The 20,990-nt window shown below is 48.4% G+C and overlaps 2 protein-coding genes across 9 annotated transcripts in view; one reads left to right on the top strand and one right to left on the bottom strand.

The window, feature by feature from the left end:
• Window positions 1-1,149: 1,149 nt before the first annotated feature.
• On the top strand, window positions 1,150-2,209 carry MRPS16 (mitochondrial ribosomal protein S16). Its single transcript, XM_075114065.1, has 3 exons — window positions 1,150-1,274; window positions 1,352-1,612; window positions 1,690-2,209. Exons 1-3 carry the CDS (start codon window positions 1,262-1,264, stop codon window positions 1,818-1,820), a joined length of 405 nt encoding a protein of 134 aa, XP_074970166.1. The 5' UTR covers window positions 1,150-1,261; the 3' UTR covers window positions 1,821-2,209.
• Window positions 2,210-5,297: 3,088 nt separating this feature from the next.
• SLC45A1 (solute carrier family 45 member 1) overlaps window positions 5,298-20,990 on the bottom strand; it is an 81,381-nt gene continuing 65,688 nt past the window's right edge. For 2 of the 8 annotated variants that reach the window (XM_075114049.1, XM_075114050.1), the window contains 8 exons: window positions 15,998-16,410; window positions 14,883-14,975; window positions 14,192-14,416; window positions 12,398-13,137; window positions 11,070-11,223; window positions 9,754-9,930; window positions 8,850-9,055; window positions 5,298-8,783 (listed from right to left, as the gene is read on the bottom strand). In XM_075114049.1, coding sequence (XP_074970150.1) covers window positions 8,502-8,783; window positions 8,850-9,055; window positions 9,754-9,930; window positions 11,070-11,223; window positions 12,398-13,137; window positions 14,192-14,416; window positions 14,883-14,975; window positions 15,998-16,397 — 2,277 coding nt within the window. In that variant the 5' untranslated portion in view covers window positions 16,398-16,410 and the 3' untranslated portion in view covers window positions 5,298-8,501. Of the gene's footprint in view, window positions 8,784-8,849; window positions 9,056-9,753; window positions 9,931-11,069; window positions 11,224-12,397; window positions 13,138-14,191; window positions 14,417-14,882; window positions 14,976-15,997; window positions 16,429-16,508; window positions 19,347-19,374; window positions 19,514-20,990 lie in introns of those variants that run through there. The other 6 variants (XR_012663733.1, XM_075114052.1, XR_012663732.1 and 3 more) reach the window with 6 other exon arrangements.

Genomic DNA, 20,990 nt, shown 5'->3' with positions numbered 1-20,990 from the left:
CCTGTCTGCAGCCGGGAAGGGCTTTGTCTATCCCTTTTCGCCCCTGCGCTGTGAGGACGGCGAGGCCGGGCAGAGAGAAGCCACGCAAGCCTGAGACGGCCGCAGTCAACGGCATCCCCGGGGGAAGGACAGACAACCACGTCCTCAGCACGGTCTCTGGGAGAGGGAAAGAAGAAACAGCAACCATCATTACTGTCGATTGACCCTGGCCAAAGCCTCTCCTTCCGCAGGGGCTTCTGGACACACCGCTCCTTCCCTGCGCTACTGCTAAGGGCCCCTGTGCCGAGGGGGAATCCAGTGCGCTTGAGGGCCGGCTCGCTGCCTTCACGACAGGGCCTGGGGGCGGCCAAGGGCTACGCAGCACGCTTCAGGGGAGGTGCCGGAGCTGGGGGCAGGTGCACGGGGCAAGGGGGGCCAGGGGAGGCTGAGCGGGAGCTCCGGTGAGCCGGGGAGGCAGCCGTCATCTGCGCCCTGGTGAGGGTAGATCTCCTTCCCCTCTTCCCTTCTATCAGCTGTTGGGTAACTCACCACTTTCTGGGGAATGGCCGCAGCTGGAAGCCCCCAGAAAACCACACGAATCCAGCAACAAAACTACACCTCGTGCGGTGCCGCAGCGGTAGCAAAGAGTATGCCATACCGCAAGCGCCCGAGAGCAAGGCAGCTGCCAGGCACCCAAGTCCTTTTGATGGAGGCCATCAAAAATGAGGAGCAGAACACAAGACACTGAGGGGCTGGGGAAAAAAAGAGAAAGACGGCTGGACAGGGAGCATGTAACAAGAAAGAATGAGGCAGGGAATGGAATGCTGAGAGGATGGGGACAGGGAGCCCAACAGAGGTGGAGAAATAAGGAGCAGGGAGAGGGGAGGAATGGCAGCAGAAAGAGAGAGAGGGAGCAAGACAGAGACCAGCAAAGAAGGACGGGGAGCAGGATGGCGATGTGGAAAAAACCTGGGACGGGCAGCACGACAGAGAGGGAGAGAAAGACAAAAAAAGAAACAAAGCACAGGGCAGAGCGGGAGGAAATAAAGCGTGACAGACAGCGAAAGTAATCCTAAAGATCCCGTTTCCACCGAGAAGCCACAATGCAGCAGGAGCTCACTCGGAAGGATTTGGAGACATCCAACCACCGTAGCTTCCCATCCCGGCCCGCCGCTCCCGTCCCGAGCGGCTGCGCCCACGTAGCGGCCCCGGCCCGGCCTCCCCCGCGGCCCCTTCCCGCTGCGTCATAGCGCCGCGACGCAGAGAGGGCCCGGCCGCCGCCATGGTGCAGCTCGGTGAGTGCCCGCGGGCGCGGCCCGCCCGGCGCGGCGCGGCGCGGCCCGGCCCCTGACCGCCTGCGTTCTCTTCGCAGGTGGCTGCCTCCTGAAGGGCTACCGCGGCGGGCATGTCGTGATCCGCTTCGCCCTCGGCGGATGCACCAACCGGCCCTTCTTCCGCATCGTGGCCGCTCACAGCAGGCGCGCCCGCGACGGGAAGTACCTCGAGCAGCTCGGCTGCCTCGACCCGCTGCCCAACGCCCACGGCGAGAGGGTGGCGGGGCTGAACCTGGAGCGGCTGCGCCACTGGCTGGGCTGCGGCGCGCAGCTCTCCCGGCCCGCTGAGAAGCTGCTGGGTAGGCCCGCGGCGGGGTGCGGCGGGGGGCCCGGGGGCCTGGGACGTCTCGCCGCCGCTCACCGCCTCTCCTTGCAGGTCTGGCGGGGTTCCTGCCGCTTCACCCCATGACGGTGACCGGCGCCGAGAGGCTGCGGCGACGGCGGCGGGCGCAGGAGGCCGTCGCGCCCCCGTCGGACGGCTCGGCCGGGCCCGGCCACGCGCCCTGAGAGGCCGTGGCCGAGGGGTTGCCGGCCAACCATGACAGCGGGCCCTACCCCCGTCAGCGCACCGGACCGCATTAAAGCGTCCTTTGTACACTCTACGCTGTGCCCGTGCCGCTCTCTCCAGACTCTGAAAAGTTCACTGTTGCTGCCAGATTTGGTTCAGCAAGCGTAAAAGGGATTTTTCTCCCAGTAATGCAGGTACGGAACCATTCCCAGAGGCATCAATGGCATTTGGTAAAGGCACGTTTCTAGCTTTAGCATATCGCTTTCTGCAGCAGTGGCATGCCTGTTACACCGCTAAGTGTTTTGATGCCTAGCTCTGATTTACTCTTAACAGGACGTGCCAGTAGTCCAGGAGAGGCCTGGTGGAGACAAATACAAACAGGATTACATCTGTGTTTCTGTTCAGTTTTTCCAGAGAGGTTCTGGGCCTGTTTGTTTATTTACAAGCAGAAGGGAAAGACTTCAGTCTCAGGCAAAGAGGGAGTGGGGTTTGCATGGAGTGAGATATGAGTCTTACTACTTCATCACATATTTGACCCTATCCCAAGAAGCAAGAAACCCACTGAAGTACCCACCTTAGATAAACCTCTTGCTTTTTGGGGTTTCCTTTGGTGCAACTCTTACAGGACTCTACAAAGGTCAGGCAAAGACAAGTTTTCAGTTTTGCATCCCGATAAGGCTTGTAGCGTAACCACCTTCACAGCGGAACAGACAAAACACTGGAAGAAAGGGGCGTGTTTCCTTTTAACAAAATCAAAATACTGAGAATGGGGGGTTTGTTTCTGCTTACGGACAAAAGATTAGATGATCAAAACCTATTTTTTGAAGAGGATGAGGCTGTGAACGGTGGTATTGCTTTTCTAATCTCCCTTCTTCCATTTGATATAAAATGGTGACTATACTCTGGTATGTGGTTTCTAGGCATTTCCTCTCTAGCTTTGCATTTCCTTGCTTTGAAGGTAAAGGTTTTTATCTGCACTGTTCTTCCTATCGTAATCCAAAGGTACCACACAGATATCCCTTTCTGGAGCTTTCTGCTTCAAACACAAGAAGGGAGGTCTGTCAGGTTTCTTTTGAGCCAGTTTCATGGATGCCCGGCTTTTTTTTTTCCCGTTAAAAAAAATATTGCTTTTTTATTAAAGGATCCCACAATCATATACAAGGCAGTACAGCAGTTGCTTTCATGTCTGAGTGCTGCAGGGGCTGCTCTGTAGTGCAATAGGGTGCAGTCGCAGCAGATGCTACTGTTGCAAGACACAGTAACACCAGGTAAATGAAGGAAGTACTAAGAGAGTCTGGTCATGCTTTCTGCAGCAGCTCCTCCCAAGCTTTTCTCTTGCCCTGCCTATTGTCTTAAATCTCAAGTCCCCTGCTAAGGCATCTGCTACACTGAGAAACAACATGCAACTGATCAGAGGGGACTTGCAGAAAAATGTGTGTTCTCCTCACCTAACTCCTTCACTGACTGTGCAAATGGTGGGTCTGTTTCTTCTTGTGCCCCAAGCGAATGACGCTTTCAGGGTTCCTAAATTGTTGCATGCGGATCAGAATAGTCTGTGCAAGAATGTACAGCCTCTGGGCCACGGTACACCCAGCCTGCCACAGAAACAGCTGCTTTTTCTGCACAGATGCAAAGTACTGTGCACCAGGACAAGACCCTTCAAGCTTTAAAAAAAAAAAATAATCAGCATACTGAGCTTACAAAGCTTAATTCTCAGATAGCTGCCATGACGCTGTCAGCAGGTGAAGGCTGTGAACATATTACAATGAGCAATTCTAGTATCTTGCAAATGGTGAGAGGTGCAGTGCTGGAAAAAGGGCACAGCTGAGGCCTCCTGCACTTTGCTAGAGAAAACCAGTAGCAGTTAGCCATGAGCTCCGAACACAATTTGCGCTTTGGGCTGAACCCGCCTTTTAAGAGATCGGTTGATACGTTTCTTTGGAGCAATGATGACCTGTTGCTTAAAGGGGCTGTATGTAGTAATGCAACATACCAGGGATGTAGGATTGGGGGCATATGCGTTACCGTGGACACTGCACAAACTACTCTCTCTAGAACAAGGGCTAAGGCAAAAGGAGCAAGAATTTTCCTTTCATGGTAGGAAGAAGCTATTAAACTTATGCAGCTACATTGTCACCTTCCCCTCTTCTCCCAAAAGTTGTGCGGGCTAAAAAACCCAACTGCATGCAAGGAGCAAGCGTAAGCCAGAAGCAGAATAGACAATCATCAGGCTGATGCGCTGCGACAGATAGGCTTGAAGAAAGCTACAGGTGAAGCACCAATCTCTAGCGTAATAATTCTTCATAGCATTTGACAGCAATGCTGCTAAATTCCTCGTTTGAGTAGCTCTCGTAAGCTTCGTTAGTACTATGCTCACACAAACCAAAATCTTCATTTCTGCTCTGACGCTGTGATTTCTTCTGTTGGCCATTCCATTGGCTATTGCAACAAAATTTGTAATCCTTTCTTTGAAAAAGCTATCGCTGGATCCTAGAAAAAGCAAAACCAAAACAAAAAAGCTTACATAGAGCTTCTATACATGGTGAATACTGCATCATCCCCGTTGCAGACTGCTCTTCCATGCACATTCTGCATATGATCTCCTCTGATTAACATTGCTTATTCCCTGCATTCTTCCTGCTCCTGGAATACTTCTGTTTTTCCATGCATCAGGCAAGCTGATGAAGCAGTCTCCCCTTTGTTTACTGTTAACTATTGGCACTGTTTGGGCATTGGACTATGCTGTTGCCTTTCAGATCTACATTAAAACTCCTTGGTTACTACTGTGGGTGGGGGGACATTAGGCAGCAAGCCATGTACTCCAAAAATTCTCATCATTCCGTGCATTTACCGTTTCTGCACAGGATGCATGAGAGAGAGTATGCGCTGGCAAGGCTTTTAACATGCAAAACTCCTTGTGCAGTGCAGAACACTGCCTTCCCAGAACCTCCAAACCTGTTAGGAGACAGCATGGATGGCAATACCAAGAAAACTAAGGTAAGGATTCTAGTAAGAGACCTCTGATGTGTCCCGGTGCTGCTGCCCTACAGCTTTTATTGTTGCCTGGCGTGTTGCAGCCTGAAATTTGCTACCGTAAGTGCAGGCCCACTTTCACTAGCACCTTGCCTTCCACTGACCCTGTGACAAAACCAGCAGCCTGGGGCAGAGGAGCAGCAATGGAAAGTTGCTGCAGCCAGTTCCTTAGTATCAGCAAAAACCTTCCTGGCAGAAAAGCTAGGCTAAATAAATCATTATGTCTTAACAACCAGAGGTATGGAAAATATCAATTTAGATAAATTAAATGGACGCTGCAGGTCTCCCTTGGCATTTCAGCTCCACCAATCATAGAATGCTCAAGATGTTTCTTGTAATTAATGCAATCCATTGGGTGTTGTTACAGTAATGGCACCTAAAAGTCTCTCACTAAGGCTGTCTTCCAGTCTGAGGGAAGGAGAACACAGATTAAGAAAGCCACCTTTTACCTGAAGACAAATTCATTTTTTAATAAAATAAAGTGCATGTCCTATAGAGGACCAGATGACTAACAACTCATTAGTAGAAAATAAACTGGCTAGACACTCTTTTCAAATAGGTCCCAATATAGCTTTTCTGTTTTTTATATATACGGTCATGCAATTGGATTTGATTTGATTCTTGAAAAGACTTATTTTCTTCATTCAAAGATACAGCAGAAGTTCCACAATGGTTAGGTTCTCTTTTTTGAGAGACAAGGCAGAGGTTGAGTGAATTGCAGACACGTGCTGAAATAGCTACAGCTAGCCTAATTACAAACATGAGACAACTGATTTGGTTCCTTCTCGCCCCCCTCCCCATTTTCTCTACTATTGTACATGTGTTATAAACACATTTATGAACATCCACAGATAATTGCATCAAGCAACCTTTAATGCTACGGACTTAATCAAAATTAAACTTTAGGCACCGCTGAAGAGATTAAACTACAGCACAGCGTAAAATCGCTTTCCTGCCTGAACACATGCATCTTACTTCTAAACAGCAGCTTGCAGATTTAGACAGTGTATTTGAAGCGTTTGGATTCCAAAAGGTACACATCACTTTGCAGCTCACAGTTCAACAGTGACCACATACAGTTATTTCTGTAAAACACAAAATGTATGACAAAGAGAATCAGCAAGTAAGCAATGCCTCTTTTTAAAGTTCTTTCTATGGATTTGGTGCGACTTCCAGCTCCACATGATGGTGGCAGGCTCTGGACTTCTTCCAGGCACCACCAGTATTGCTCAAAGCCCCAAATGAACATACAATGATGCTGACTTAAAAGTACTATGTATGTAAACACTACAGAAATACATATGCAAAATAAAGTCCATATCCCATAAAATAGAAAAGGTAATATATATTCTATGAGGCAATGCATCTGGGTATATAATAGTTTTGTAACTATACAAACATATTTTGGAACATTATTTACAGATGGAAGCAGAGTCAAACATTACCATCAAATACATTGATTTCATCAATTCTGTAAATCTTTTGAAGATCCTTGCTTGTAGCAAAATGATCTGCAACTCCAGCTACCTAGAAAAGGAAAGTGCTCATGATCCATTTAGTGCCATAATGCTGGCTACAAAACTTAACAGGAGAGAACATTTTAAGAACTAGTACCGCATTAGCTAGTAGGACAAAAAAAAACCCAACCTTTTTGAGTTTAAAAGTCTGGTAAGGTAAGGAAGAGAAATTAAGGTTACACTGTGGGCCAACAAGAAAAAAATTCTCCAAAGTCAAGTCTTTAGATTGTCAGAAATCAGAAGCACCAAAAGTACAGTTTCTCATGCTATTTTGTTCCAGCTTCATCCTGAACATTCTTGGAGACAGCCGTCCCATAATCAATGAAACCTCATGTCACACACATTCCTGCAGACACAACACTACATAAGCCCAAACAAAGAAAAGGAAGATTAAGAGACTCATCAATCTGACAGACCTTTACCTCTGAGTGCTTGACTTTGTAACTTCAGTAGTGTTCTTCCATTGAAGTAAATACTGAGTTGCATGAAACTTGCTTCTCAAACAAAAAAAAAGCAATACTCAGAGGTGGATAAGAAAAATGAGAGGTTCTTACAAGTCATGCATTATGCTTTCAGCACTGGAGTACAGTAAGCCACAACAGCTAAAGATCACACAAGTTGTTTCATCTTGGCATCACAGATAAAGCATCAGAATCAACTTAGGTGAACAGTCAAGTACAACTCATTTAAAAGGCGTGACCCTCCAGAGAAAACCCTTCCTCTGGACCTGAAGGCCCAGTGAGCAAAAATAACCTCTACAGGGATGCCATGCACAGCACATGTAAACACCAAAATGCCCATCAGCCTTGGTGAACCTTGGCTGCCTGTGGAGGTAGGTGGACAGGAATCCTAGAAATAGTTTTAGCTTTATTTCTATTTTCACCTTCACTCTCAAGACTTAGAAGACTCTTGGATTTCACTGGAACTTGTACAAGATCTCACCCACTTACCGCCTTCCAAAATCAAAATAATTAAGAATTCTCAGGGATAATGAAACCCAAAGCCCTTTTACTAGTTTCAGTGAGATATGGAAGATGCAGCTCTAGCTGACAAGTACTTAAATCAGTGTTCCCTATGCAGATTTTAAAATGTCACAAGGTACAACTGCATGAAAAAGGACAATGATGTGCTGCAGGTTTTCACACAAATGATTTCTCTTAAACTTAAGAGTAAGCTTCTACTCAAAGTTGTTGCAAAAAAACCCTTCTCCCCAGTGCTGGATTACGGACAACTGCCCATCTTCCTGCTAAGTCATCACAAGCTCTCGTAGTCTTAGAAGTCTAATGTGGAAGGAAACATGCACGTATTGGCAACCATCACCAGAACCTACAGAGCAGGGTTTGGGAGCCAGGCCACTGCGGTTTCACCCCACGGTGCCTTCTAGGAGCAGTTCTGCTGGTGGGAGCTCTGTGCACCCAGGAGCCTGGATGCTGCACTCAACAGACTACTTACGCCACCCAAGCAAAAACAGTCACTCTCAGCCTTTTCAAAGTTTTGAAAAGCACCCTCCAGAGACAGGCCTACCATGGGCAGAGTCCTGGACCTGCCGGTTGGCCCCGCCACTCCCCAAGGCCTCACAGGAGTCACCACTGCCCCCAGTGACCGAGGACCAGGCTGCTCTGCCTGGCCGTGAGGTGGCACCTTCTGCCCACGAAGCTGGCAGAGTACGACAGCCCCAGTGCTCCCACAGCAGCGGCCCCTGCAGCAGTGTGTGCAGCCCTGCAGTTCACTGCCACCCAAGAGACTGAGGTTGCTCCGCCTGGGCACCAGACTTCCAGATCTCCTGCCCCAGGCTGAACAACACTGCTTGTCCCCCACCAGCAACGATGGCGCCACAGGGCAGCTGGAAGAAATGGCCCCACACTGACACCACCACTTCCTGTTGCTGCGGCCCTGGGGGCACAGACGGGCCTTTGCCGCCTCAGGGGAAGGATGAGCGGTGCCAAGCGCCACCAACTTGCCCCTTGCCCTCCTGTGGGCAGAGGAAAGCTCAGCGGAGCCAGCACAGACCTTCTTGACATTTGCCATGCCCACTGCTGCTGTCCCGGGGGCGCAGGAGCCCACCACACTGCAACAGGGAGGCTGAGGGCAACACAGTGAGGCAGCGGAGGCTATGGCGGTGTCTCCCATTTATTCGTTCCGTGTGCGGGGCAAGAGCGGGCGCTGCTCCTCGGTGGGCGGCAGCTCCTCGGTGGGTGGTGGCTCATAGGTGACGCAGAGGGAGGAGAAGAGACAGCCCAGAAAGGACACCAGGCTGGCGAAGTACATGGCACCGCTGGCACTGCCCACAGCCGCTGTCAGGGGCCCCATGGCCAGGGCCACGAGGATCTGTGCCAGGAAGTACTGGCAGCTCAGCAGGGAGATGTCAACACCCATCCCGCGCCGTGTGCCCTCTGCCTGTGAGCCTACAAACTGTGAGGGACACAGCATAAGGGGGTGTTGTGGGACACCCTCTCCCCTCCCCAGCCCAGGGCTCACCTCGTGGCTCTGGTAGTAGTCACAGAGCAGGGAGTAGGGCAGCGTGCAGAGCGTGGCGAAGAGGATGCCGTAGGTAGCGCACAGTGACAGCACCACATAGACATTTCTGGAGAGCGTGGCCAGCCCCGTGCCCAGCCCAAAGGCCAAATATGCCACAAAGTACAGCGTCCGTGTGTTGAACCGCTCCTCCAGCTTCTCCAGTGCAGCTGCAAGACAATGGCACGGCATTCGGGGTGAACTGCAGCCCTCCCTGCCACTAGCCAGTCAGTGGACCCAAGGGGCTCACCTTCAGACCCCGCAGCCCAGCTGTTAGGCAGCCACAGCTCAGCAGCAACCGTTACGCCTTTGAGTAACTGGTGGCTTGCAGGTGAGCACCAAGGACCACTTCCAAATCCCACTGCCACGATGGAGCCTTGCTGCACTACCTGCGTGGAGGGCACAGCAGAGCTGAAGCCCGGCAGTGCCCCAGGTCCCAGAGGGGTAAATGGGAACTGTTGGGGCACGGGGTGAGGCAGACACACAACACACACAAGGTGCTGGGGTGGCACATGACACCGGGGCGCTCTGCCGGGGGCACACAGGCACTGAGCGATGCTGTGCCAGAACTGTGCCTATGGTGGCTGCATGTATTTCTGAATTCCACGTACACTGAAAATGCCACTTGTGAAAGGAACTATATATTAAAGAGATGTGTTTTCACCGGACTGCTCACCTCACCTGCTGTCAGTGCAGGCCAAGCTAACTAGCAGAGATAATATGGTGAAAAAGAACACTCTGCTTCAGCACTTGTGCCATGTGGTAGGCTATGTGCAACATAAATGCCGGACTATTTGCTGCAGAAACACCACTTAAAGAGCGGATGCATCTTTCTCACAGCAGTGGCTAAGATGGCGGTACTAAGTACCTGAATAGAAAGCAGCACTGAATGCATAGATGCACATTCCCCAGCAGCCCATGGTGACCCCAGCGTTGTACTTCTGATACTCATCTGAGCTGTGAGGCGCTTTCGGATTCCCTTGAAACACTACTTCACCCATGAAGTCAGTATAGAAGAGTAACATCCCCTCAAACGAAAGCCATCCTGAAAGAAGCCAGAAGTAACCTATTAGGACTGCAGAGTATCTGTTTCCCCTTGTAAGTTTACATGGATGCTATTAGCTATATTACAAATCACAGCTGAAGACAGGTGTGCAGCATATTACATAACGTTCAGCCACATTTATACGAGACTGCTGTTCCCTGTGCATCAGGCTACAATGTTTGTCACAGACATTCAGGATTTTAAAGACCAAGATTTATCCTTTGAATTCCTAAGTGGAATCCTAGAGGCTGACTGCAGGACACAGAATAGTGGTTTAGCAAGACAGGAAAATAGATTACAGCAGTCTGACCTGCCTTCAGGTTTTGACAGGACACAACACTTGGTTTCACAGAGTGGCTCATCACATAGTTGATTCAGGTTGCTGTTGTCCTCCCACATAGAACTGGAAGGAGTGCTTCTTATGTAATGGTTGCAGCCTCTAGAGCACCTCCAACACAGTTAAAAACCCCTACTCAACAAACCACCGTCAGGGCCACTGATGCAGGCAATCTCTTAATTCCTTTCACAGCCAATAAGTATTAACTGCCTGTTACCTACTGTCCAAGTTTGTGTAAACTGGATAGCTTGCAAGCCCTTCCTAACCATCAGCCATGCACTGGTAAGTGTAAAGGTAACAGTGCAGTGGTTATGGGCACTCCTGCAGGTCGCATTCTGCACCTCCTCACGGCTTGCTCTGGGACCCTTACACATACGCTCTCAAAGGGAGGAAAGTGAATATCCATCTCAGGTGTAAGCAGGGAAATACAACTAATCTCGTCTTTCTGCTCCATAATGCCAGTTTCAGAGCATTAAAAAAAAACCCAAAAGGTCAATAGTTTCAAGTTCATGGTGCAGTGGCGTTTCTCATCACAGTGTAAACATTCCATTTAACAGACGTGCTTATTTCTGCTGTTGTTATTGCCTTTCTAGGAATGTAGGCTCTACTGTTTTGTTGGGTTTTTTTTTCCCACTTCTCAACGTCTAAGAAACCAAATACCAGAAAGTACTTTATTGGTGAGTATATATGGAACAAATCGTGTCCTCTCTAGTTAGCAGCCATTGCAGCTATAAAATACTTTAAAACATTCACTCGAGGTAGACTACTTCACAGTGAAAGCAAGACAGCACTTTCTGAATACCTAGGAAGTGGTTGATGCAGAGGTTACGAAGAGCCTTGGGCATCTGGCAGATGGTCGAACAAAGAAGTTTCATGGAGAGTGGTTGCTCAGAGGCCTCGCCTGATCCATTCAGCTCGCTCTCATACTTAACACCATTCAGCAAGATATTAGCAACCTGCACCATAAGAACTCCCAGGTCAACAAACACAGTAAGAAAAACCCAAACACCCTTTGAGCAAACCTGTGCAATATTACACACCTATCTGATTGTCTGAAAGTTAAACTCTGCTGCTGCAGTATGTTGTCTTGGAGATGAAGAACAGTGTATTTAGCTAAGCTGTAAGTTCAGCCTTAGAACAAGCGTTAAAGGGCAGCACTGCACTGCAGCTTTTAGTCTACTTGAAACAGTACTCTCCACTTCTCTAGGGCATTTGAAAACCACATCCAGATGCCAGAATAGGAAAGGCATAGATTCCATTGGGTTAAATAGGAGCTGTATCCCCATTCAGGTGAATTTGGTTCCTGAAGTTTTAGAGACATCAGGGAAGAGGAGGCTGGTTTTAATCGAAACACATTCTCATTGCTTGCTAACCTTGATGCTTGATCTCTATGTGCACAGTATGTAAAATCCTGGCCCTGACAGAGTGTGCTCTCACAAACTGGGTCAAAGTACCGCAATAGCAACAAAGAAACCAACCAACCAACCAAAAAACCCACACCGCCCCCCCCAAAAAAAAAAACAGAAAAGAAAACAAAAAACAACAGAGGACAGTTTACCTCATCCCGGATCATAAAAAAATGGGCCAGCATACAGAGGTCTCAGACATTCCAAGTTATCACCAACAGTGGGAGGTGAGGTCAGAGTCTTATCCCTGGGTAAGGGAAACCTCACCTCCCAGATGGAACCAGATGTAATGACTGCCATAAGGAGAAGCTCATGGGAGTATCCTATCCCTGGCCCTATCTTGCAGGTTTTTCTGTGGAAAGGGAAGATACAGGCTCAATAAAAATGTGTCTTTTTCTGGTCTCACAAGGTAGCTCCCTGGGTGGTGAAGCACGGCTAAAAATACCGACCTAACTTTCACACGTGGCCTGGTGAGAGCAGAATGCTCCCATTTCTGCCATCTTAACAAAGGCAGCTGACAGACTGCCAGTTGTAATTCACATCCTACCCACTATTTTACCAATAAAGTCATAGCAGGTATGCTGTTCCCACAATGACTTTTAAGAGCAAACTGTCATGAGCAATCTTTAATGATGAATTTGTGCACCACACATTTAAAACTATATGAAGAGATTAAATGAATACTCAGGTTTACATGGTCATATAATTGACTTTCTGCCCTTACCTGTTGGCTGAAGGTTACGTTTCTTCTTCTGCTATTTTCTGGACAGTGTCCCGTTACAATATCTGGAATGGCCAAGGTCTGAGGTCTTTTCAGGATCCCCGACGACCGTGGCTTTATTGCATCCAGTGAGCCCACCCTTAGCGCCTCGCCGTCAGGCCCCGGCATTATGCTGCTCTCCCCTTGCTCCAGAACTCCATTTTCTCCTTGGTAACAGACATCAGGCACCCGAGGAAAACTGACACTGACAGGCTGCCTGGGCAAGCTAGCTGGAAGTGCTAAGGAACTATTGTGCCCGCCTGTAAAACAGTCTATAAGCACACTGTCAATATTTGAAGTCCCAAATGATGATGCAAACTCATTAATTCCTGTCAAGGAACTGTCTCTGCTGACAAAACTGCCATATTTGGGCGTGAGTGGGCTGAGGGGGGAAACAGGACTCGTGAAACTTGCATATAAGTGAGCTGAGTTATGAGAAGCAAAGTTTTCATTTACACCCTCCTCAAAGAAGAGAGGCGGAGAAGGAGGGAGAGGAAGACTTGGACTCTTCATCACCTTTTTCTTCCTGCTAAAGGACCTTAAGGGTCTTTCTGGAATGCTAATTAGAGTCAGCACAGTAGTGATAGTCAGTATAACTGACGTGAAGACATAGATGACGCGAAGTTGCCCTCCCACAGCTTTTCCAAAACTGGTTTTATCCCAGTGTATTCCTCCAACAACATAACCAAAGCCACCTCCAAGACCTGGTGGAAAAACAGAGCCGAGATTATCTTCCCTAGCCAATCCTGGAAGTCGGTAACAGCACAGCACCATTTGTCTAATGATTCGTGAGTAGAATCCAACGTGTTACTTCTGTTTTACTGCTCAACCCCTTTTCAATTCAAATGCAGTAATAAATAGTTATCCACACCACAGGGACAGTCTGGATGTACAAACATGGTACAGAAAGAGGGAGAAGGTCAGCGCTGTAAAAGTGATGATACAAATAATTAAAAATGGCAGTTCTTTCTTTGCCAAGAACAAACCACTTTACCTTCGGCTATTTCAGTCCGTAAAACAGAAAAGTCCACCAGCCTCATGGCAAGGCTCTGCGATCAGTCAGTTAGACTGTTTTCCCGAAAGTAAGTGAAAATCCATTTTCCTCACTCAGTTAGAGGAATGCAGATCTAACTGCGTCCAAGACAGACCAAATCGCTTCAGAGGCGTAGCAAGCTCTTTACTCAGCAACACATTTACAGCTTACAAAACTGCCACTGCAATACTATGAAAGAACAGGGAAGTTCAGAGGGCACCAGATCCCTCTCTCACTCCGTTCACATGGTGAAAGCCTTACGACACTATCTTTCTCATGAACACATTCGAGAGCATCAAACAGTCTCCTGATGGAGAGGAAAACTACACTAGGGCAGTACAGCAACTGAAGATGACAGCACTGAGGGATCATAGCACCCAGTACGTACTTTCCCCTCCAACAGAGCGACTAATAAAGGACTTTCCACACCTGCAGGAAGCCAAACCTCCTGTCTTGAGGGATCGTTTTGTTTCCACAGGTGTTATAAATGACATGAGGGACCTTCAGATGAACAACCCAGGACTGTGTCTTGTTTGACTTTTGGTAGTTATAAAAGCCTTTTGCAGTAAGCAGAAGTTTGTTTTCAGAGTTAATTAGTGCCACCTCTCAGGTATGTGGTTATTACGCTTATAGAGGAAAAGACCAGTGATTTACACTCTGCTTTCTCACAGCAAGGCTTTTTTACTTAGGGTTCACGTCACCCAGAAAGCACCAAGAAAGCATACCTGCTAACAAAGCGTGGATGTTGAGGCCCCTGTCTTGATCCACTGGGCTGCATACATCCATCATGTAGGCATGACTGGGGTTGTCTGCTGAATCTGCACTGAAGTCCATGAGGACAACACCACAGACCGTAAGAATGATCCCCCATTTGTGGTTATTCGCTGTGTCAGACAAGGCACTCCCTATATCTTTGCCATTCAGCATAAGTGAGAGCCCAAGCAATGCTCCTGGGAATAAAACCAAATCAAAGTCAATCAGCTGACCGCTTGGAAGCAAAAAAACCTGCATCACTCCATGCTCTAAAAGCATTATACTACCTGCACAGCCTTATGGCAAGCACTATTGCTCTTGTTCAGACCACCACAGTCTGGGGAATGAGTGTGGCTTATAGTATATACATAATCCTCTTCCACTGTTCAAGCCTGCAAATGTCTGGAGTTGGTTTTTGGCAAAGAAAAACATTCTTGACCCTCAAAACGTCATCTCTTCAGACTCTGATGAGAGAAGCTTTTACATGCAGATCTCCAGCTGCCAAAGCATCGCCTCGGCACCACTCACCACTACCTTCAGACCCACATACCCAACACTTCAGAGGCATTTTGTTCAGCCTAGTGCCACAAGGGATGACACAGAAGAGAGACGTGCAATGTTTCTACTTCAAAGTGTTATGCCCATCGTTTCTAAAAGACACACCTACTGCTAAGACCAGAATGAAAGGTCTTCTCCTCCCAAATCTTGATGTGCATCTGTCACTCCAGGCCCCCAAGAAAGGCTGTAGCAAGAACCCTAGAAAAAAGAAATCAGCAACAAGTAGCATTTTTCTACAAGCCTGTTTCAGAGGGGAGTTAAAATAGGTAGTTTAAAAGGCAGTTAAAGGCAGGACACCACAGCACAGTGATATCCCCAGTTGGTACTGGTCACCCAGGTGCACACGCAGAGTACTTCCTGGCATTTCCCAGGTCGGGGACTGAATAACGTAATGTGCCGCTGCTCACTGTCATGGCAGTTTGCTCTGCATCATTAATGCAGCAGAGTTTGACATCAGATGAAGGGTAAGAGTACAACAGTCTTATGTTCTAAAGGACTCTCTTCTTACAAGATATTTCATTTACCCTGTCTTAGATGGAAGATCCCCTGCAGAATTAGCTTGGAAGATAGCAGGAAGGAAACATTAGAGCTAGAACGGTGCCTGTATTCCTCTGGGCCAGCCTGTGAGTAGGGGCCTATCTACTCTGTTCTGAAGCACATCCCACGAGTACAAGAAAAGGCAGAACAAAGTTTCCAAGCGGTTATAGCCCACCCTACGGTTCTTCCCATAGTAATGAATACGCTCCCAGCCCTGCCTCTGTGCTAAGGCAAGTAATCCAACGCCCATAACAGCAGTGGTTGACGGTCTTTCATCATTGGAATGCCTCATTTGTTTCAGAAAGTTAAAGAGGAGAAGGCAATCCCACTCTGCTTACAAACTGTCTCTTTACGCTTTTTTCCATAGGGACATAAACGAATACACTGATCCTCTTTTGCTAGTTTTTAAATATAGGAATAGAGTAACCAAAGCTTACCCTCACACAAGATGTAAGAGGTTGAGCAGCCATTAAAAGAACAGATTTGATCACACCAGGCCCATTTCAGGCACGACACAGCAAGAATTATTCTCCATTCAGCTGTCTAAAATTATGGCTAGTGCTTCTTAACCTCAAGAGCACACAGAACATACTTGTGAACAGCTGAGGTAAAGAAAACAAAAACACACACCCCCCATGTAGTGGAAAAAACAAGAGGAAAGAAATAGCGTAAAGAAAAGTTACCTAATATAGGGCTGATGAACCACACCATTCCATACAGTTGGTCTGGAAGCCCCATCTGAAGCAGCACAGGGGTAACATAGGCTGTTTCCATGGCATAGCTGAACTCGAGCCCAAAGAGAATGCACCCATTAAACAGGAGTTCCAGGACAGACCTCTGAGGCTGGAGATCCCCAAAGTCAATCAAATCAATAGGACATGGGGTATTTGGCGGTGGCGGTGGCGAAGGGCGGATATGTTTCCTCCTTTTTGGATGTCTCTTGAAGTTGTTGGCCCGATGACTTATGTGCCGTGTGACCAATCCAGAATAGCCTGGAACTTGCGACCTCCAGATTTCCTGAGAAGCCACACTTGGCAAGAATGCAGCATCACTGACAGGGCTTGTTGCAGATGGTGGAATCATCACGGGTAGGCGTCTGGAGGAAAAATAGCTCAGAATAAAATGGTTGAGGAAGAAAAACTTTGCTTAGTGTCATTTACAGAATTTCAAGCCATTTCTTAACATTTCACGTACCAAGTGCGGCCTTCCTATTCGCTGCAATCTTTTCTCTCCATCTCTTGATACGAAGCATATATGTTTTATGGGCATATCTCCTCCACCTTTGCGCAAATGAGGCACCAGAGATCTTACCTTGGTTACTTAGGCATTGCCTACCATTGTCGGGGATTAAGACTGAAATACTTAAAACAATTAGCAGTCAGACATGTCACACTTCCCAGGAGTTTCCATAACAGCAATGGGTTTACATTTATCTGCAATTCACTAGAGCTAAATTAAGATGAATCATGACCTCAGTCTAAGTTTACAATAAAGCAAAGCTGTGGCTTGGCTGCAGACTGAGGCCCCTGCTGCAATATGAAATCACCTTTCGGTACTGATCCTACTGTTCCAGCTGCCTGTGCAGAGGCCAAGGACTAACACAAAACCTTTATTGCAGTGACCGAGTTTGGCTTTCTTCCCATTTACACTCCTGAATTCAGCAGAGACACTCTGTTGCAAGGACAGGGTCTGATCATCTGCTTGTCGCTGGTTCTATTTCCATAAGACTTTACTGGAGCACCCAAAGAATATGTTTTTGAAGTTCAGACTACACAAGATGAACACCTGGATAAGGTCAACTGACAACAAATGTACTTGGAACCAGAAGTTAATATCATTTTTCAGTGCAGGAACCGAAGTTTGAAACTAATTCCTGAGAAGAAGATGCCTACCCCACCAGCCACCCTTTAGCACTGCTACTCCTCTCTCACAGATTAATAGCTTTCAAGTGCTCAACAGCCTCCTTAGGTCTCATCAGAATCACTCCTGTAGCCAAGGCGTGCATACCGTAGTGGGTAAAACAGCCAAATGGGTTCCAAAATAGCATCTCAGGATAGATGCTGACAGATCTGCTGAATTAACGAACCACATGTAGTATCTTGCCTCTTGTTGTCAGAAATGGAAACAGCTCATAAGTCAAGTCTGACCTCTTCTTTATGCTTTCTTGCCCACAGACCAAAGGCTGCTGCTGCACAAAGATGGCTCCACACCACTCCAAACTGCTTCAGGAAAACCCTCACAGCTGCACACCAGTAGGGGAAACTTTTTTGTTTACAGTTTCCCCCGGGGGGCCGAAAGACTCCCAGCTGTTCTGCTACTTTGGCCATACAGAACTCCCACAAATATCCTGTTTTCTGCTACATCCTCCGACGCATTTCACACAGCAATCTTTATTCCTGTAGCCCTTAGTCTGTGCAACACCGTCCTTTGCTGCACATCCCCAACTATTATCAAAGGCAGAACTCTGTAAACCCACGTTTACCATCACACTAACGCAACACTTGTTAAGGATAGTGGGATGATGCCCTGCACAGAATGAGCCCCAGTTCCACACAAGCGTCCGAAGAGAAACTCTGCACAATGCAAAACTGAATGCCAAGCACCTCACAGAAGACTGCAGTCGGAGTAGTGTGACTGCATTTGGGGCCTGAGGAGGAGGGTGCAAGGGAGAAGATATCTACTGAAGTACTGCTCACATTGTACCATGGGTTTCCTCAAGAGTGCTCCTCTTCAGACCAAGATAAGTACCACGTTGAGAAGAAAAACCAATTCGTAATTGTAACTACACACCTTGACAACCCCTATCTCACAAGGCACAAACAGCAAGCTCCATTTTGTTGGGAAAGCTCATTAGGCACAAAGTCCCCTACATAGACCATCAGAAGGAGAAGCGTATAGAGACTTCGCAAAGATGCCCGCACCGGTGTTCCCCTTGATGTTGTTTTCACAAATTGCTGAAAACTTCTTATGATCCACGTCTTTCATTAGCAGAGTACTTTCTTTGCAGGAGTACCTTTATCAGCCTTCAGGTCAAAGTAATTTCCTCATGATGAGAATTTTTTAAGATTTCAGAGAGAGATACCAGAAAAAAGACATAACAAAAACCCAGTCAGATTCATAACAGACACTCTGACGACCCTTTCACAGAAACATGACAATACAGCTGCGCTAGCACTCCCCTTCACCACAGATACACCTTGCCATTTGCACCCAGGGTGCTGATCTCCCTATGTTTGTCTGCTAGTTTCATATCACATTAGATCCTCCTTTATCTTCCTGCTCTGTACTGTGCATGGCAAAGAGATTGTATCGCGAGTCGTAAGCGGCAATGTTTGAGCAATGGAAGGAAAGAACCCTTCTGCACAGCTCAAAAATACACATGGTAATCTGCAATTACTTGGAACAAAAGGCTATTATTTACAGTGTGTCACTGGTCCAGCAGAAAGTCAGCCTAAACTTGTGAGCTGAGCCTACATTCCTCATTGCCCATCTTCCTCAACTTACAAATCCTTCACCAGAGGACGCCTTTAAAGGACTTAAGCCTGTCCTCAGGTGAATCTAGCTGGTGATCACAACAGCTTCAAAGCAGGAAAACTCTCGAAAACAATTACGTGGCTGTTAGCTTTCCCTGTCAATCATTACTCGTGATTGTTGGCACCTGCCGTTTGTTACACCAAAAACCCCGCATCTCAATCCCCAGGGCCTTGGCAGTGCTGGCTCTGCCGCCTGCGCGCAGCCAACGTGCGTGGCGGGCAGGGGCTGACCATCTCCGTTCCTCGCGGGCGCTTCCACACCGATTGTGAGTTTTTCCTTCTCCGGCAGAACCTGGTCCTCATTTTTCTGCGGTGGGTACCGGGGGCTCCAAACGCACCACAGACACCAGCGTTGCGGGGAGAGGCCGCCCCTGTCCCTGACCGAGGTCCACCACCTCCCGAACGCTCCCGCCGGCCGAGGACGAGCCGCGCGGCGCGCGCTGAGCAACCGCTGCAGGGCGGGGCCACCCTTCACCTCGAGCTGCCAGCGCGCAGCGCCCCCCGCGCCCCCCGCCCGGCGGCCTTACCTCCGGCGGCGGGCGGCCCGGCCCCGCACTGCGCCGCGCGGTTACGGCGACCCGGCCCCGCTGACGTCGCCTCGCGCGGCGGCGCCCGCCCCGGAACCTGCCCCCCGCCATTCGCGCCGGTGGAAGCGGCCGCCCCCCGCACCGCCCCGGAGGGCGGTCGCGGCCGCAGCCTCCATCGCTCTACAGGGGGCGGTTCCGCCTCTTCAGCCGGCACGAACGTGCGGGCGTGCTCCAATGCCACGGGCCGCCCCCGGAGCTGAGGCAGGGGTTGGCTGGGCGCCGGCCACGAGAGACGTCAAAAACGCTCACTTCGAACTCCCTCCCGGCGCCCGCTTCCCCGAGCGACGCTCGCCCCAGGCCGCTGCAAGCCGCCGCGCCGCCATTTCCACACTTATCCCACGGTGGCACTGGAAACGCAGGGAAAGCAGATCGCGGCAGTCAGATTTTTAGCTGGAGCGGAGATGCTTTTTGACAGGCCCGTACAGTAGGTACCATCGACAGCACTGCCCTTTTCTAATTAACAGCAGCGCTCAGTCGTCCCCTTCCCTGGGTAAGGCAATTCGGCAATTTTGTTTTATAGTGCCATATTTTGTGCTCTTGTGTTCCAAATTTCCTCGTGGTTTCCAAACAAAGATGTCACTATGTAGCGCAGTCTACTCTGTGTATTTTTAAAACACTTCAAACTTGGGACGTTAAGCGCTAAGGATGCTTAATTTTATCTCCGGGGTTACTGTAACACCACATGAATCCTCAGTATATATGAATATTTCGCTCTTGTAGAATTTATCATAGCAGAATGATGGCTTCCCTGCGCATAAATCACTAGTCACAGTAGGAATAAAGGTATTGGCGCTGTTCGTCTGTAGAAAACTAGCTCTCATTTATGTGGTAGGTGGTACAATCTTGCACCATCTGAAAAAGATGCCAAAGAGCACTGTCCGAGGCAGGTGGGGTTCAGCTAGTGCACCGGTTTATATAGAGCCCAACAAGAAATCGTGAGAAATCAGGGTAATCTTGCAGCACAAAAGAACAGGCACAAGAGACCATGGAACATTCTCATCACCACAGCTTTGCTGTCACATGATCCGTGTTGTTCTAATTTTTTTATATCAATTTGGCCATTATATTGGTCAAGTATCCTTCATCAGTGTTTATGTAATCCAACAGCAGTATGAAGGACCTATTTACCACACTGAGGGTTATTCCCTCACAGAACAATGACATTCATAGGACAGAAGGGGGTTTATACTGGTCTAAATGAAAGTGGGACTGGGTTCCTCAGCTCTCCTCACAAATGTTCTTACTCAAAACCGCATCCCACCCAGTAGGTCAACACTCACAGCAAAACTTCTCCCTTTACTGCTTTCTAAGACAGGACCCTGTGTAAGCATGGTGTTCCCAAACTGACCCTGAAATACATGCCTAATTCTGCCAGACTAGGTAAAACTGAGCAAAAAACTTGTCAAGCACTGGCTCTCAGCTACTTGATCCAGTTCACCCTTTCACCTCCTCCTTTGCCCATGTCAAAATGCTCGTGCAGATACACTCAACACAGATAGCAGAGTCAGTCTGATGTCACAGACATCTCTGAGTAATGGAATCATCCCTAAATACAT

Source organism: Phalacrocorax aristotelis, chromosome 19, assembly GCF_949628215.1.
Source record: "Phalacrocorax aristotelis chromosome 19, bGulAri2.1, whole genome shotgun sequence".
In the NCBI taxonomy this organism is placed as follows: Eukaryota; Metazoa; Chordata; class Aves; order Suliformes; family Phalacrocoracidae; genus Phalacrocorax; species Phalacrocorax aristotelis.
This window is presented reverse-complemented; position numbering and strand designations above follow the sequence as displayed.